We start from the raw sequence: 15,677 nt of genomic DNA, 5'->3' as shown, positions 1-15,677 counted from the left end.
TGTCCCGTTATACTGGGGTGTGTTCCTTAAAAATATGTCTTTTTTTGGTCCTTGCTGAGATTTACAAGAACGTTATGAGTTAACAAGGTATTTTAATTACAACTGATGATAGTTAGAATTATGCCTCTAAATGCCAACTTGCCGTTGGGCCTCACTCGGCAAACTGCACAAGTTTTGGGGTTAACCAAAAGTGTGCATATATAGTATGTGCATAAATGAAGCAAGCGGGGTACATATAGAACGATTTGTGAAAAGCAAAATTAGTGACAGACATACAGCTGCTAGCAGCCACGAAGGGGATTAGAGGCGGTATTTGTCGTATTGCATGTCGTCCACAAGGACTGAAGGAGCTGTAGACCATTGGTCAGGGGTTTGTTACATACTCTCTGGCATACAATGTATTGGGTGGGGTGCACATTGAATATAGACAAAATAACAACGCATGTGAACAAATTAAACCTTATATTGCGTAAGGTTCGAAATTTGTGAAAGCTGAGAAAAAGGTCCACGTACTGTTATGGTAAACCGTTTTTAAATTGGCAATATTGCTGAAAGTGCATTAGACTTCCTGTCTAGAGACAACTGTGGCATTTTGATTCTTCTCTAAAAGAAAGTTTGTTACATGCCTTTATATGGTTAAAATATCGTGTCATATCAACTGAAATTGTCCCTAATGTTGTAACCTCACCCACAGGCTCAGAGGACACAATGATTCACATTGGGTGTTGAATATGCTTCAACACCTCAACTCTGTCCTTATGAGTTGAGGTTTGCCTGGACTTCACTCACTTGTGTCTGGTTTTACTGAAAAATGATCATAAAGTGTAAATGACACTATGAGTGTCAATACTTTAGGAAGTCTGTTGATGCAAATGAATGACAGCAACAACAACAAAAACGTAGGGACATAAAGATATTAAATTATGGGGATTACCTCAAAAACATTTCAGCTAACGGACATTAGACTTAGGTGCTCACCTAGTAGAGCACAGACCACATGACCCCATCTCATCTCATCATCTCAACACAGTCCTAAACACAGCGCCCATGGGTTTGAGTCTGACCTTGCCCTTTGCTCTCCACTAAGCCGCTCTATCTATCCCTGTATTTCCCGTTTCTCTCTCTCATGTTGACACCTGAGTAAAGGCACAAATCCACAAAAATGATAGTTAAATAATGGTCACATCAAACCTACACAGCTGAGTGAGACCTGACTTTACAAAGCTCTTATGGTGACAAATGCACTGTTTTATGTCAGGTCAATTGAGAGTCTCGTGGAAATATTAGGAAGTGTGCACAGAACAAGACGATCGAGCGATCTTAAACCTCCGAACAGGTCAGCGGCAAGTCAACACTTTGTTAAGCCGATGTGTCAACATGGACACGCCTGACGAGGACTTGAGTCTGGGAGCGAGAGCCATCGTCCTCCTGCTGATTCAGTCCGTCCAAGTCATCGTTGCCACACACACACACAGACACAGCAGCTTACGTGCCTGCTATCACTGCCACAGGTGTGTCTGTCTGTGTGCCGTCTGTCCGTCCCCTCCGCCTCCCAAGCATGTTCTGTCCTGTCCTGCTGCCAACAATCACCATAGCTACTCAGCCAGCCACTGATGTCACCCCTCTTTCTCCCTCTCGCTCTCACTCACACACACACAAATGCAGAGGAAACTGGCACTGGTTGTTCCTCTCATGAAAATCAGGGACAACACACACAGTTTCTGCGCTCCGCACATTATCAACCCATGGGTGATGCTGCTATGATTAAGTCTCTTGGTAAACAATGATTAGTTTCAGGAATATCTGGACCGTGGGTGATAAAAATCAGGCCGCAACCTCCTAAAAACACACACACACTCTCTCCTCTCCTCCTCTGGCTGTACCATTCATAATAACCACTGTAGAACAGAACAGAGCACACAGATAAACACTGAGGCCTACATAAATACAGGACAGACCGTGCATGTGTGTGTGTGTGGACTTCACACTAGGTCATTCTTGGCTCAGACATCTCCTCTCCTCTGCTCGCTTGGAACGGCAAAGAGTGGCAACACTACGGCTCAAGACAGACCCCCAAAATAGCTACAGTGTGTACATTAGAGAAGTACTGTGAGACTACTGTAGGCTCATGAAGAGTCAGTATTTACAAGATTTAAAAGTTGGGAAGCTGGGATCACTGCCCAGGGCAAGTATGCTAAGACTTCTCTCCTAGACAGAGAGAGGAGAACAAAAACCAGCCGCCTACGTTTGGGGAGTTATTCCCTTCTCAGCTACAAAACACAGCTACTGCGTGTGTTGTAAGTTATCCAAAAACCTTGTTAACGCCCCCTAAAACCCAACAAAAAAGCCTGAATGGTTGAATGGAGCCTTAAAGGGGAGGGGGGGGCTGTGGATGTCTAAAGAAGCGAGTTACCATCCAGCATTTTGTGGGTTGCCTATTAATGACAAAGACAGAAAATTCCTTCTGTCTGTGCCAGTTTTCATTGGCTCACTTTCCCCCTCTAATCCCTCCATCCTCGCCATCTACAACTTTACACCTACAGAATAATAGGACTGAGGAAAAAAAAAGTGTGTTTTTGTTTTATTGTTCTTTAAGTATAAGCAAACCCTTTGGAGTTGTAGTGTGTTTAATTTTGGTGCTGAGGAAGGGAGAGGCGCTCTCCACAGTGTGGAGTATGACCACACTGCTGCACAATGCCACAAGAATGTTTAATATGTGGGGAAAACTTCCAGATACACACATGCTATCTCCAACAATATATCAGTGCTGCTCCAGGTATATGATTTAGCTAGTTGCTGCTATGATGAAAGGGCTAAGTGATATTTACCGTCTTGATAAAAAAAAATTGCATCGCTGGCGGCCGACAGCTGAACACAAAAAGCAGTAAAAACAATACATAAAGGGCAGTGGACTTATTTCACATGAGGCTTTTAGTGTTGTACCCTCTTACCTGTCCTCATCCACCTCCATGGCAATATGGATGCCATGAAATAGATTGTTGACAGCAGGAGAGGGCAGGGTGAGGCCTTCGCCGATGAAATGCCTCACACCGTCTTTCCCCGGCACCAGACCAGCGGCGGGCTGAGGCAGGGCGTCGGACTTCTGGGACCCGTCGTCCGCCTGGTTACCGAAGCCGGTCGCGGCTCCTCCGTGGGCTCCCTCGGCGTGGACGAGACCTCCCGCGCCGGGCGTCTGACTTGACGCGCCCGGCGGGGTGTTGGTGGTACTGGGCACTGTGGCAGGCACGTTCTGCACACCGCTGTTGTTGTGTGAGGCTGCGGTGGCGACGGCGGAAGGTGCAGGGGCGATGCCGATCCCTCCTGAAGGCTGAGTCTGGCTGACCGGCTGCTGCTGCTGCTGCTGCTGCTGGCCACCTGTTGGATGGAGGGGAGCGACGGCCGACGCACCGCTCACTTGTTGTAGCAGGAGGCCCTGGGCCGAGGCCGCCTCTCCAGCGGGGGCGATCAGAGGCGAGGGGACCTGGCTGCTCGGAGGCACCGCGGGGAGGGTCGACATGGAAAGATTCTGCTGAGTGCTCGAGCCAAAGTGCTGCTGACGATAGTCCTGCTGCTGGCCGGACGGGAGCCCGGCCGGATGAGTGGAGTAGGCAAACTGCTGCGGCGTGGTGTGCGTGGCAGGAGGCATGATGGGAGACTTCTGCTGCATGGCGCCTTGGTGCACGCCGTTGTTGAGGCTGTTGGAGAGGAAGTTTTGGGGAGCAACAGGCTGCATGTTGACCTGCTGAGCCTGCTGCTGGTGCTGCTGCTGCTGCGACGTGGTATTATTCGTGTACCCTGCGGGCTGGAAGGCACTTGCTCCGTTCCCTATGTGAGGAGCCAAGCTGTAGCCTTGCTGCTGCTGCTGCTGCTGGAGCTCTGAGGGGTGGGGGTGGGGGTGGGGGTGGGTGGCGTGCCCGGCGGAGTAGCCGCTATCTGCGGTGCTCTCAGAGGCATGTGCAGAAAAAGCACTACTAGTGACTACAGAGTTACTGGTGGTGGCTCCGAGCCCACTGTCCCCCCCCCGGTCTATACTGTGATCCAGGGTCACGGACGGTCTTATGCCGTCCACAGTCCGATTCACATTCGAGTCTGAATCTCTCTCATAGAACTCAGTGCATGTCCACCTGCCCCGTCTGAAGGGCTCTCCGGTGCCATGGTCAAGTTTAATGACCCTGAAACGGGAACTACTACAGCTGGTGGTGCTGCTAACAGGGGGGGTGGGGGCTGCAGCAGGAGCCACACTGGTGGTGGAGACGGTGGTGGTCGCAGCAGCAGTATTGACGACTGTCAATGGGACAAAGGGTTGAGCTGAAGCTGGAGCTGGCACAGGCACAGGCACAGGCACACTTCCTCCTAAATTATGCGGGGTGACACGACCACCACCACCACCACTAGTGCCTAAACTTTTATAAGAGAGTCCCCCACCGTTGACAGGAGGACCCGTGCTCGGCTGCTGCCCCCCCTCCTGCTGCTGCTGCGGCTCCCCGACGTTGTTCAAGGTTTCCTCGGAGGAGCTCCTGTCACACACCCCCAGCAGGTCTGCGCCGCGAGAAACGTCAAATATCTCCGACGACACGTCCTCCGTCCGGGACTCGTCCGGGTCGTCGAGGCTCTCGGTGTCGTCGGTGATGCTGCTGGCCGCCACCTGAGCCTGCGTTACACTGGTGATCTGGAAACAACTTTTCTTCTTGGCTGGCATTTTCGACATGGTGGTATAGCTATATATCTGCGTCAAGCCTGCTTTGCCTGATCCCAGATTTAAAATAAAAAAAAAATAAAAAAAACAACTACTACTAAGTGCTGCTGGACTAAATTATGTCTTGTAATTCACAGCTGAGGAGGAGGCGTATGACACGTACCGTCACAGTTCATTTTCATTTCCATACCGTTCCTCTTTCTTCCTCTCTCTGACTCTCGTCCGGAGGTAAAAAAAAAAAAAAGTGTCACACAACCGAGGCCAGATCTTCAGAAAGTCCCGGTCTCCTCCTCCGCCTCCTCCGGCCTCTCTTAACACCCGGTCTTGGCCTTTTTTTTTATTTTATGTCCCGGCAGCAGAAGGAGTATTAGCAAAGCAAAAAAAACAGGCCCCTTGTCAAACTTCTATCTTGCTCTGCCGCTGCCACCACCACCACCACCAGCACTTTAGTCTGACTGAGGCGGGCCCCGGTCTCTTCTCTCTCAGCTCAGCCCACTCCCCTCTCTCCCTCTCTCCCTCTCTCTGTGCTGCTATATATGTGTTATAATATCTTAGCCGACTAAGTTAGCCAAGTTAGCTGCTGTTAGCTAGTTTGGTTTTCCCCCCCTCTACCTCCTACCTCACCTCACCTCGGTACCAGCATGTGCGACGACATCATGGATGTAAACAAATCCTTCAATCAAGCAAGCGTTCCCAGAACAGAATGGATATATATAAGAGGAAAAAACGTAACTTAGGTCCCAAAAAAGTCCGGTCAAGTTTCGCTTCTCAGCTTCTCAGACAGCTCACTTTTTTTTTGGCAGCTGCTGCTACTACTAGCAAGGCAGCTAGCTGACAGTCAGATAACCAGTTTACCACAGCAGCAGCAGCGGCGGCGGCGGCGGCGGCGGTGACTGTGAGCTAACAGGCAGCAGCTAACTCCGCTGCTCGGCTCCGACCGACCCAACCTCCCCGACAAGATGGCAAGAGCGAAGTGCATGCTGGGTATGGAGGTCAAACTAAATTAATTCATTAAAAACACATACTTACTGAAACCGTATTATTATTAGTAGTAGTAGTAATAGTAGTGGTAGTATTTTAAGAATGAAGGAAAATGAATAAATAATCAAAAACTTGTCTGTGATGCTTCTGAACTGTAGGCTACTGCATTATACAGGAGGGTATTTCTGTTACTATAAGCCCACCTTCATTGATACAAATTGGCTTTGGGGAAGAAATAAAAATAAAAAACAGAAAACAGAGACATTTCAATTTGATTTAAAACTGCATTTTTTGTCGACTTTTTTTTTTTTTTTTTAGACAAAATAAAGATTATAACCTTAACAAACTTGCACCGTTACCCAAAACATCACATGTATTACCTATTAGAATATGGACAACGAGTAAATCTAGTTCAATGTACGAGAAAAACTCGCTATATATATTTTTTAAAAAGAAAAAAGAAAAAAAAAACCCTATCTCTGTTAAAAAAAAAAAAAGCTTCCGTCATCGGCATCACTTCCGGTTAATGTCTCACAGCCGGTAAAGCGGAGCAGAGTCCACCAGCTGTTGACAGCTGTCAGCCCCGGTAATAGTTGGGCGAATATCGTAACCTCGTAAATTATAAATATGGTTAAACAAATATTGGCTCAATTTGTATTTACCGTTGTTCATGCCACAGCTATGACAAGAAACAACGCCATTTTAAACCGTCTGAACAGGAAATGCTGACAGAAACTAGGCTATACTGTCCATTTATAGATGCATATTTTTAAAGGACCTCTTGCAAAATTCAGTTTCTGTCTGGGATTTAAGTCTGAAGCATTAATGCTATAAAAGCACAGTGACTCAAATCACCTGAGTCACTAATAATGCTGCTTATTAAGAGAGTTTAGGGCTGAGAGTCATGAATACATCGAATGAATTAATACTTTATTTCAAACATGTGAAACATATTACACTTGAAGCAATAGTCAATAAAAAAAACCTTGTATGTTTGAAAAGGAATAGGAAGAAGCACTAGCTTATTAATTCCTATCCCTTCTCCACCTAGAATCCTAGGTTATCTTACTTCCTGTATATCCTGTTTTTTTTTGTTGTTGTTTTTTAATACTCTCACAAAACAAACAATCACCAACAAACAACAACACCATGACTGCTTGTGTCAAAATAAATACAATAAGTGACAAGTATGGCAAAAGTGTGAAAACCTTAATGTTTGTCATACCCCTCTTCTTCCCTGTACCTTGTAAATACCATCTCTTTGTACCGCTGTTTGAATTGCATTAATTGCTTAATACAGGTGTGACAGGGAAATTAATAGGCTATTGATGAAATAATATTGCCTATAACCAGCTACAAAGCCTGATTCAGAGATTGTCACTCACTGATCTTGATGACTTCAAGCTCTAAGATATGTTTTGGCTGTGATATACCCAGCATTTACCCACAGATTTTTAATTAAGGTTAGCTTGTGTCTTAAAGTAGTTAATTGTGGATCATTGTCCGGCTGTGGCTAACCTTGTTCTCAGTTTCACTTTCTTGGCATACTGCTTGACATTTGCATCCAGAATTTAGTCATATTCCATATATTCTGTATAAAATGGTTTAAGTTTGTAAAATGAAACCTATTAGGCTACAGTATCAGCTTATGTTATAACAACACCAAATCTTTAATAATAAAATCTTAACAAAGCCGTAATCAAATGCCAAATCATATGAAATGAAGAGAAACATCCCAAATTAAACTTACAATCTGATGGTAGTCTCTCGTATAGTCAGCCTGAGGGCTCTGAAATACATTATCAAATAGCTTTGATTCAGCACAGGCCAGCCATCTCTCAAATCAACCAGAAAACTATAGACATAATTTCTGGAAAAGAATACCAGCACTTTGGCTTTTGGCCAGTGTAGGGTACTGTATGTGTCCAGTTACAACCTAGAGGCAGGAAATTCTTTATGCATATGGCCCATGACTATGGTGACCCCTAAGGGTAAAGCACAAAAACAAACACATTCAGTGATCAAGAGAAGTAGCCTATACCTTTATCCATCACAACATTATAATTTGGACTTTATTTTTGTGTTTAATTTCATGGCTGCATTTCCTTTGCCATAAGAGGCCAATGTACAACTAACAAAACCATGATTTTAAAGAAATAGCTCTGATTTCCAAGATGAATCCCAGTAATAACTTATTTCAAAGACAACGCCTGTATGATTGCTGCACCTTCTTTCAACTGAATTTTCTGTCCGCTCTCAGTCCCTCTTTGGAAGAATAACAAAAGACAATGAACATTAGGCTGTGACTGTGGTTTTCCATCAGGTTCTTAGAGAACGGTTGCTAATCCCATTTTGGACTTTAACAACAGACTTTTGAAATAAAAGAAAAGGTGGCTGTGTGATGTGACACGTCTTGTCAGGATAAGAAGAAATGTTTTCAACAAAAAAGTCTATAGGCTACTCAACTGAACTGAGCCGTTGCCTACCTGATTTCATCCACGTCACATCACTGACATTATTCCTTGGTAGTGACTCATTTGCTATGAGATGCATGACTAGAGGTTATTGCAACAATAAAGGCCATTGCAGGCTTGTGCTCAACTGCAGGACGGTTTATCACAGGATCAACACATGACAGAGGGAAAAATGAATGGCTCATGATGTTGTCCCATATTTGAGTGACACCATTTATGATCATGATAAAGGCGTGGACCTTTTTCTTTTCAACTGCTTCATAAGAGATCTCAAAAGATTTAATAAAAGGGAGGTGAAATAAGGCCAAGAGTCAAAACTGAATGATAGTGTGGCTCTACATTCAACAAAACAATCACTGGAGGGCATCCTGATGGTCTTGGCCATGTAATTGGGAAGTCCCCAGCTAAAGTTCAGTTGGGGACCTCTCACGTCCATTCATTTGAGATACTTGAGAGTACATAAAGGAGCCTTCTCACTGTTCTCTCATAAACTGCTGCTGAGTCACATCTTTATGCAGACCCAGCTCCAGATACAGAGGGAAGTGTATGGGCACGTTGTCCTGCCATTACACTGGAAGCAGAGGTCTTAGAAATTCACTGGAGGACATGTGGATCCAGTTTGAATTTAGCAAGATGATTTTGTTACATGTCAAAGCAAGAGTGGAGGGTTTTTACTTAAGAAACAGTAACAATGTTATAACGTCAAAATAGCTGTGTGCACCTAGGTTGTGAGGGAAACCTAGTAGCCTAAAGTCGAGTCAATTTTTGGTTTATTGCTGAAAATCGTACATCTTCAATTCAATTCAAATATCTACTCAAAAATGTTTACAACTTTACTAAACCCTTCACCCTGGCAAAATACAGAATTGCAGGTGTGGACAATGTTTATTAAAATAGGTACCCCAGGACTGTGCCAAAGAGGATGTGGTAATATTAGGTATTGTGTGTTGCCCAAGGACATTTTGTCAGGATTAAAGACTCCAGGGATCAAACTTATGACCTCTTTCCCTTGTCTCTTAGATCAACAGGTCACTTTCCCACCGCCCGCTTTTATTTATTGCAGTTTTATTGCCCTCCGAAAAACAACGCAAGTGTGTGAGAAAGGGCAACACCACGAACCATATAGTATTTTGTTCATAAAGTTTATTACATAGACGATGAACAGAGAGTTTGAAAATAGCGTTGCCATATTATTCCCCTGACACGACTGACTAATCATTGAATTACATGGTTACATAATGTCCGGGTGCCGACTCACAAGGTCTGTCTGACAAAAACAATTTCATGCAGTCCTCAGATAAGACGGAGGAGATGGAAAACAACCCAATATGAGTTGACACACAGTAGTAAAATACACAATTTGTTTTTTTTTCTTGCTACATTTCATAAAGGGTGAATAGATGAGTATGTATGGGTGAAATGTCAAAGAGCAGGAAAACAAAATGATTTACATTGACACTGTCTGTGTAAGTACAAGAGGAAAAGAACTTATTTATGAGTTGAGGATGTACTGTACTCAAAGAGGTAGCACAGTGTGAATTAATTACTGTAATGAGAGTACATGTAATTTGATTTTGAGTAGCATGCAGCAGTGTGTTTTAGATTGTTTCAGGATTAGATATGTTTTTATTGGGCAAACAGTAATTCTTGCTCCTCTCTAAATGGACCTAGAAACAACTCCCTGTAAAAACAATGTCGCAACATCGGCCCCAACAAGCCCTCTATACTTAGACGCCCCTCTTTAGTAGCGCTAGAGCTGTTCGTGGGCTTTCCCAGCCCCAGCCAAAAGTGTTTGTGTAGCTGGTTGTGTTTATTTACTCTGGTCTGAGGGCGAAGACTACCAGGCTGTACTGTGGCGCGTCACAGCGCAACGTGCCGGGTCCACTTTCAGCGAACCACCGCAGCAACAAGATGGGCCTTGTGTCGTCTATATTTTGGGGCCTGGGGTCCTGGTCAGTGGTCACTTTCAGCAGCCCAACCTGGGAGCCCTCTGCCCTTTAGCAAAGCAATGTGGGGTCCAAGAGTGCACGATCAACAAACAGAGTGACCAAACATCACTCAGCACTTGCTAAAAAAAGGGCTTCCCCAGAGTAAAGGGTACAAGGGGTTGGTTCAGGGCAACTGGACCAGTCTGAAACTGACATAATGAAATATGCATGTGAACCTTGTGCATGTTTTCGAGTTTATTGGGCTGCTTTTCCACAGAAACACACATTGGCTAGTTTGTGTTGACACGGACCATTTCTTTCCCAGTGTCTGACTGCTAATAAAAGTAAGCATTAAATAAAGCTGAATTACCATCACGTGCGCACGTGTGTTTCAAGGTGCAGCTCTGTCTCTGTGTCTCTTTTTTTGTCTACATAAGCCTCCTGTTAGTTCAAAATATACATAGTTCACAGAGCAAGCTCACAGTTAAAGTCTGGTGTATTTTTGGAGATCATTGGGTGTGTTTTTCTGATGAGGTATGCATGTTCATCCTGAAATTTTTCACTATAGCCCATGAATTCCTACAGAGGTGGCCTTTTGGGGGGTTCGTGCTTCACGTATTGCACAATATCCTGTGATTACATAACACAGTGTGTGAGTTAAACATACCGTAAGTTTGAAGCAAAAAACGTGCAGTAACGTACAGAATGTCCATCCAACAGGGAAGACTGCTGCAACAAAGGCACAAATATTTGAATGCTCAGCAACTTGTTTTTACATTCTCAGTCTACACAGTGTTTCAATTGTATAACATATCATAAGTGAAGTGACATATGAATTTAGGACCACCACAGAAATCATTCTTACTCTTTTCTCCCTGCAGTTGCTAATAGCGAGTGATCTGACTAATAATGAGTCAACAGGCGTGTGAGCTACATGAGAAGTTAGGTTTGTGGTATCAGATATGCATCATTTCACACCTGCTTGTGTAAAGACAAAGACAGTTTCACTCTAACGTCATTACGCTGTTGGCATCTCCAGGGAAATTGATTTTAAAAAAAACTCTCTTTAATTTGTGATGGTAATTCACTAGAAGACAGAATTAATCATTTTGATCTGACACAAAGAAGAGAGGAGAGAGGGTTACACTGAAAGCAGAAGAGTGTTTAAATGTAATATCAGCATCAATTTTGGTATAATTACAGCCCTTGAATGGCGCCATAGAGACCTGGTCATCTATCTGAAGGGATGTACTTTGAATCCTGGCTAACAACTCTGTCCCACCCTCTTCGTCAATCAGATTAGTGCAAATACCGGTATAAAAATTGAATTACATGCATAATGCAGCTCATCAAAAAACATTATATATATATAACTTATTACTCACATCTTTTTTTAGATTTTAATGACATACTTTAATCAAAGTATAATGACTTTTAATGACTTGTTACTTGTGTAGATTCATTCATTTACTTGTTTATTTGTGTTTTTTGTAATTAATAATATAAAATTGTAAAATGAACTTTTCTAAAAAAATAAATAAATAAATAAAAAACACACATCCTGCGTGGTCATTTTTCTAATGAGGGCAAAATTAGGATTTGTTAAAAAAAAAATTGCCACATCACCACAATCTCAGGCTGCCAAAAGGAGTTCGAAGTTCAGAGCTTTAAACCTTTAAAACCCTTACAACACAAAGAATAATTTCAATAATTACCCTGAAAACTGGGGGGGAATAATGGTACAGACAGTAAAACAACATTCCTGCAGAGAACAGATTTTTGAGCTTTAATCCTGAGTGAGACAGAGTCAGTGCTTCATTGTGTAAAACTGTAACAACCAACAGGAGGAAACAACAGGGAGATTTTCCCTTATTCAAACACTTTGGCCTAAAGGATTATTTCACATTGAGTGTGCGACAGAAATGCAGTTACTCATGGATGTGGATACGTGTTGCTAAGCATGGAAACAATACTGTATGATTACACACACCCAAATATAACAGAATGTGTATATTTTTGCAGGAATGTGAAAAGTTCAGAGCCAGGGTGAAACAATAACAGGACAAATCTAAAACCCACTTGGACTGTTTCCTCTTTGGATTTCTGGCATTTTATTGAAGCTAGGTCCATGACGTAATGCAGGAGGTCTTATTGCCCAAGCAGAGCGGGTATAAACAAGCATTGGTGTGGAAAGGGGAAAAAGTTTTCAGTGGAATTTGTCGTGATTATTATCTTCATCGATGAGTTGAACCACTTGGCGTCACTTGTTTTTGAAAGTGTGTGATTCCAAGAAAAAAGCTTGCATCAAACGCTGTGCCTTGGAAGAATAAACAAAACACCCACATGGAGAATAAATTTTTACCTGTGTTTGTGTGTTCGTCCAGTCCATGACGACTCATTCAACAGCATCATTGTGTCTTTGCACACACATTCACAATAGCTTAGCAGTGAACAAACATGGTTTATATGTGTGTATGTTTGTGTATTAATCACCTCACCTGTCAGTGGCTGTTTTTGCAATATATCAAGTATCACACATCTTTGTCTCCAGTGACACAGGAAGGATTGAAGTGGCTCAAGTGAAGCCAATGTTAAATGTCAAAGGGGGAACTGTAATAACTCCACTAACAGTTTCTTCTGTAACTAATCTTCTCTTTTTTACCCTGGAGCAGAGAATCCAAAGAGCTTAGTGATTGTGTTCATATGATGCACATGCTGCAGGGCTGCAAGTGAGGTTGGAACCAGGTCACTGATTTGCATGATACTCTATGAGTAATGAGAGCAAAGTACCACAGGCCCATTAAACTGGGATTTATCTATTACGAAAATGTTATATCATGCAAAGTGTAGCCTATTAAATTCAAGATTTCATCTGATTGTAAGCAGGGTCTATCTGCAGGCTCTTTAAAAACCCTAAATAAACACTGCTGTGAAATTACAATCATTCATTTAGAAGAACGTCAGAGAAGTCCGTTTTGTTTTTGTCCAGTAGTCTTCCCCATCACAGCGGTTGTTTCATGAGGTTGTTTCATGAACCTTCCGGTTGTAACTGTAACCAACAATACGTTGGTAATGTGATGTAATTTACATGTAGGCCTATTTACAATATAAATTAAAGTAGCAAAAGGTTGAGATATAGGCAGAAATGAAAGAAAATCTTCATATGACAACATATCATTTTGTTTTTTCGCCAAGCTTCATTTTTGCACACAATGAAATTCCTCCTTTACAGATGATAAATGTTGCATTAGAAGATTTCCATGGTAGCCGTGAATGAAAAAAACAAATACTGGTGTTTTGTCACCTGAACACCACCAAACAGTATTAGCATATAAAATGCCAAACATGAAGTTTGAAAGAAGTAAAAGGAGCCTAAAATTATGTCTCATATTTGTTTAGTCTAGCATTAACACTGTATGAATCAGAAAAGGTGTCATTTACATGATAGCAGCAAAGCTTCATGTCAGATACTGTCAGGTAGTTGGTCTACCAGACTGTAATATCTTAACAACTATCAGATGAATTGGCAACTTTAATATGCACATCATTAACTGAGATGATACAAGTTGTCAAATGAACTTTGAGGCAGTGTTATAAACATAATTGAAAGTGATGTTGCTGCATTATCCATATATTAAAATGCGCGCATGCTCAGACCAGATGAGTGCAGAGTTGCTGTCACTACTATTCATCATCATTTTGTGCAGGGGCATACTGTACAGTGTCATTTCATCTCTCATTACAGTAACTGGTGTCATTACTTTCAACAGTATTTGCCAGCAGCCATAGTAACAGTGTTTTGGAAAATAAGTGAGTGAAGCAATGTAGTGTGCGTTCAAGCTCATTCCATTCCACCTTGATTGTTGGCTCGTAAAAGTGCCTACAAGTGTAATATGTGTGTCATCACCGCCCACTGACACTCAAAGCATGTGCTCCATGTAAAGTGCATGTATGCTGCTGAAAGCTAGCTATGCTATAAGATAAAGAATATTCGATTACTTCTTGGTTATAGTAGACTAAGTTTCAACAGTCTTTTATTTCTATTGAGCATTTAGCTAATAAAAAAAAATAGATTCAGTACATTTTATAATAATTGGCAAAATAGCACTTAAAAATAAAGTATTTTGTATGGGAAAGCTTTATGATTAAAAAATGAATTCCTGGTTTGCAGGTAGGACAACCCCCCCCCCCCCCCCAAAAAAAAAATAACAGGTGTAAAGACAGAAATTATGTGGCAAATATATCTGTTACTCCTGAATGACTTAATAGATAGATAGATAGATAGATAGATAGATAGATAGATAGATAGATAGATAGATAGATAGATAGATAGATAGATAGATAGATAGATAGATAGATAGATAGATAGATAGATAGATAGATAGATAGATAGATAGATAGATAATTTATTAGTACAGACTCTGGGTCCAGTTAAAAATACAACAATACTACAACAACAGACAACAACAACATACGGGGTAGCCTAGCAGCCCCTTATTAAAAGACACTTATACCAGTGTTTCCAGAGCAGTGACGTGTAACGTGTGGCACTAAATGCAACATTTGTCAGTTCCATCACAATCTGATTTATACATGATACATGATATTTCTTAAGACAGACTGGAGAGTGTTGACTCGAGCATTCACAAACATTTCAGTGGCGCTGGTCCATCTGGGCTGTTTTAACAAGATTCTCAAAGAGTCATTATATGCCACTTGTAGTCTCCGAAAACTCGTTTTTTTGTAATTTGTCCACAGATGTGCAGTGTACAGCGGTGTGCAATAAGCTTTAAACAGAGTCAGCTTCACATCATCAGAACAACAGCCAAATTTCCGTTTTAGCACATTTGCTTGCACATATAACATGCGAGACTGACGCAGAATGTCCTCGTCATCAGTCAGTGTGTCTGTGATCATTAATGATGACTGAGGATGGCTACTAATAACTTAAATATACAGTATGACCTCACTGCTCATGATAATTTGGAACAATGTCAGAAATAGATGCTTACATCTTCCTCTCACTCCTTTTCCTCCCGCCACTCTTCTATATTAGAGATCCCATCCCTGTAACCTTTAACCTGACATGCCATAATATCTCCTGCTGTTTATGCTGGCAGGTGTGCTTCCATCTTTTAATCTTCTCATCGTATTCCAAATCCTGAGCGACTCATTTTCTTAATTACCAGACTCGGAGGGGGATTATGGTTTCTTATGGGAGTCTCAGAAGCCAGCAGGGCCATCAGGAGGCTTAATGTTGGTTGAGAGGGTTGAGGGTGTGCGTGTCAAAATGACCAACTGACACCGGGCATGAACAAATGGGACAAGTAGGCTACTTGTCGGTCCATATGGCCAGTGGACAGACAGAGACAGAGACACAATTCAAACCGAGCTTAAACTTGTTGATGAGGAATATAGGCTACCTATTTCATTCAAGAAAGCAGAATGTTTGTTTGTATTTTGTACTTGGTAACAAATTACTACATTCAGAACACACAGAGGGCCCTTACTCAGAGTATTTATCTCATGTATCTAGGTACTTGGAACAGTGTGTGATTGTTCCCAAGCCTAGAGAAGACTGTAGGCTACTCGTCTAAT

General features: G+C 42.3%; 1 protein-coding gene across 5 annotated transcripts in view; it reads right to left on the bottom strand.

Moving 5' to 3' along the window:
- The window catches only part of tsc22d2 (TSC22 domain family 2), a 38,166-nt gene extending 33,232 nt beyond the window's left edge, over positions 1-4,934 (bottom strand). The window contains exons 1-2 of one of the 5 annotated variants that reach the window (XM_085774559.1): positions 3,026-4,934; positions 2,952-2,995 (exon numbers count right to left, since the gene is read on the bottom strand). In XM_085774559.1, coding sequence (XP_085630685.1) covers positions 2,952-2,995; positions 3,026-4,708 — 1,727 coding nt within the window. In that variant the 5' untranslated portion in view covers positions 4,709-4,934. Of the gene's footprint in view, positions 1-2,951 lie in introns of all 5 variants that reach the window. The other 4 variants (XM_085774563.1, XM_085774561.1, XM_085774558.1 and 1 more) reach the window with 4 other exon arrangements.
- Between the last annotated feature and the right edge of the window lie 10,743 nt (positions 4,935-15,677).

The sequence above is a fragment of the Trachurus japonicus genome, chromosome 4 (genome assembly GCF_045865225.1).
Source record: "Trachurus japonicus isolate A0001 chromosome 4, Traja_1.0".
NCBI classification, from domain to species: domain Eukaryota; kingdom Metazoa; phylum Chordata; class Actinopteri; order Carangiformes; family Carangidae; genus Trachurus; species Trachurus japonicus.
Note: the sequence above shows the minus strand (reverse complement) of the source record. Positions and strands in the feature narration are given on the sequence as shown.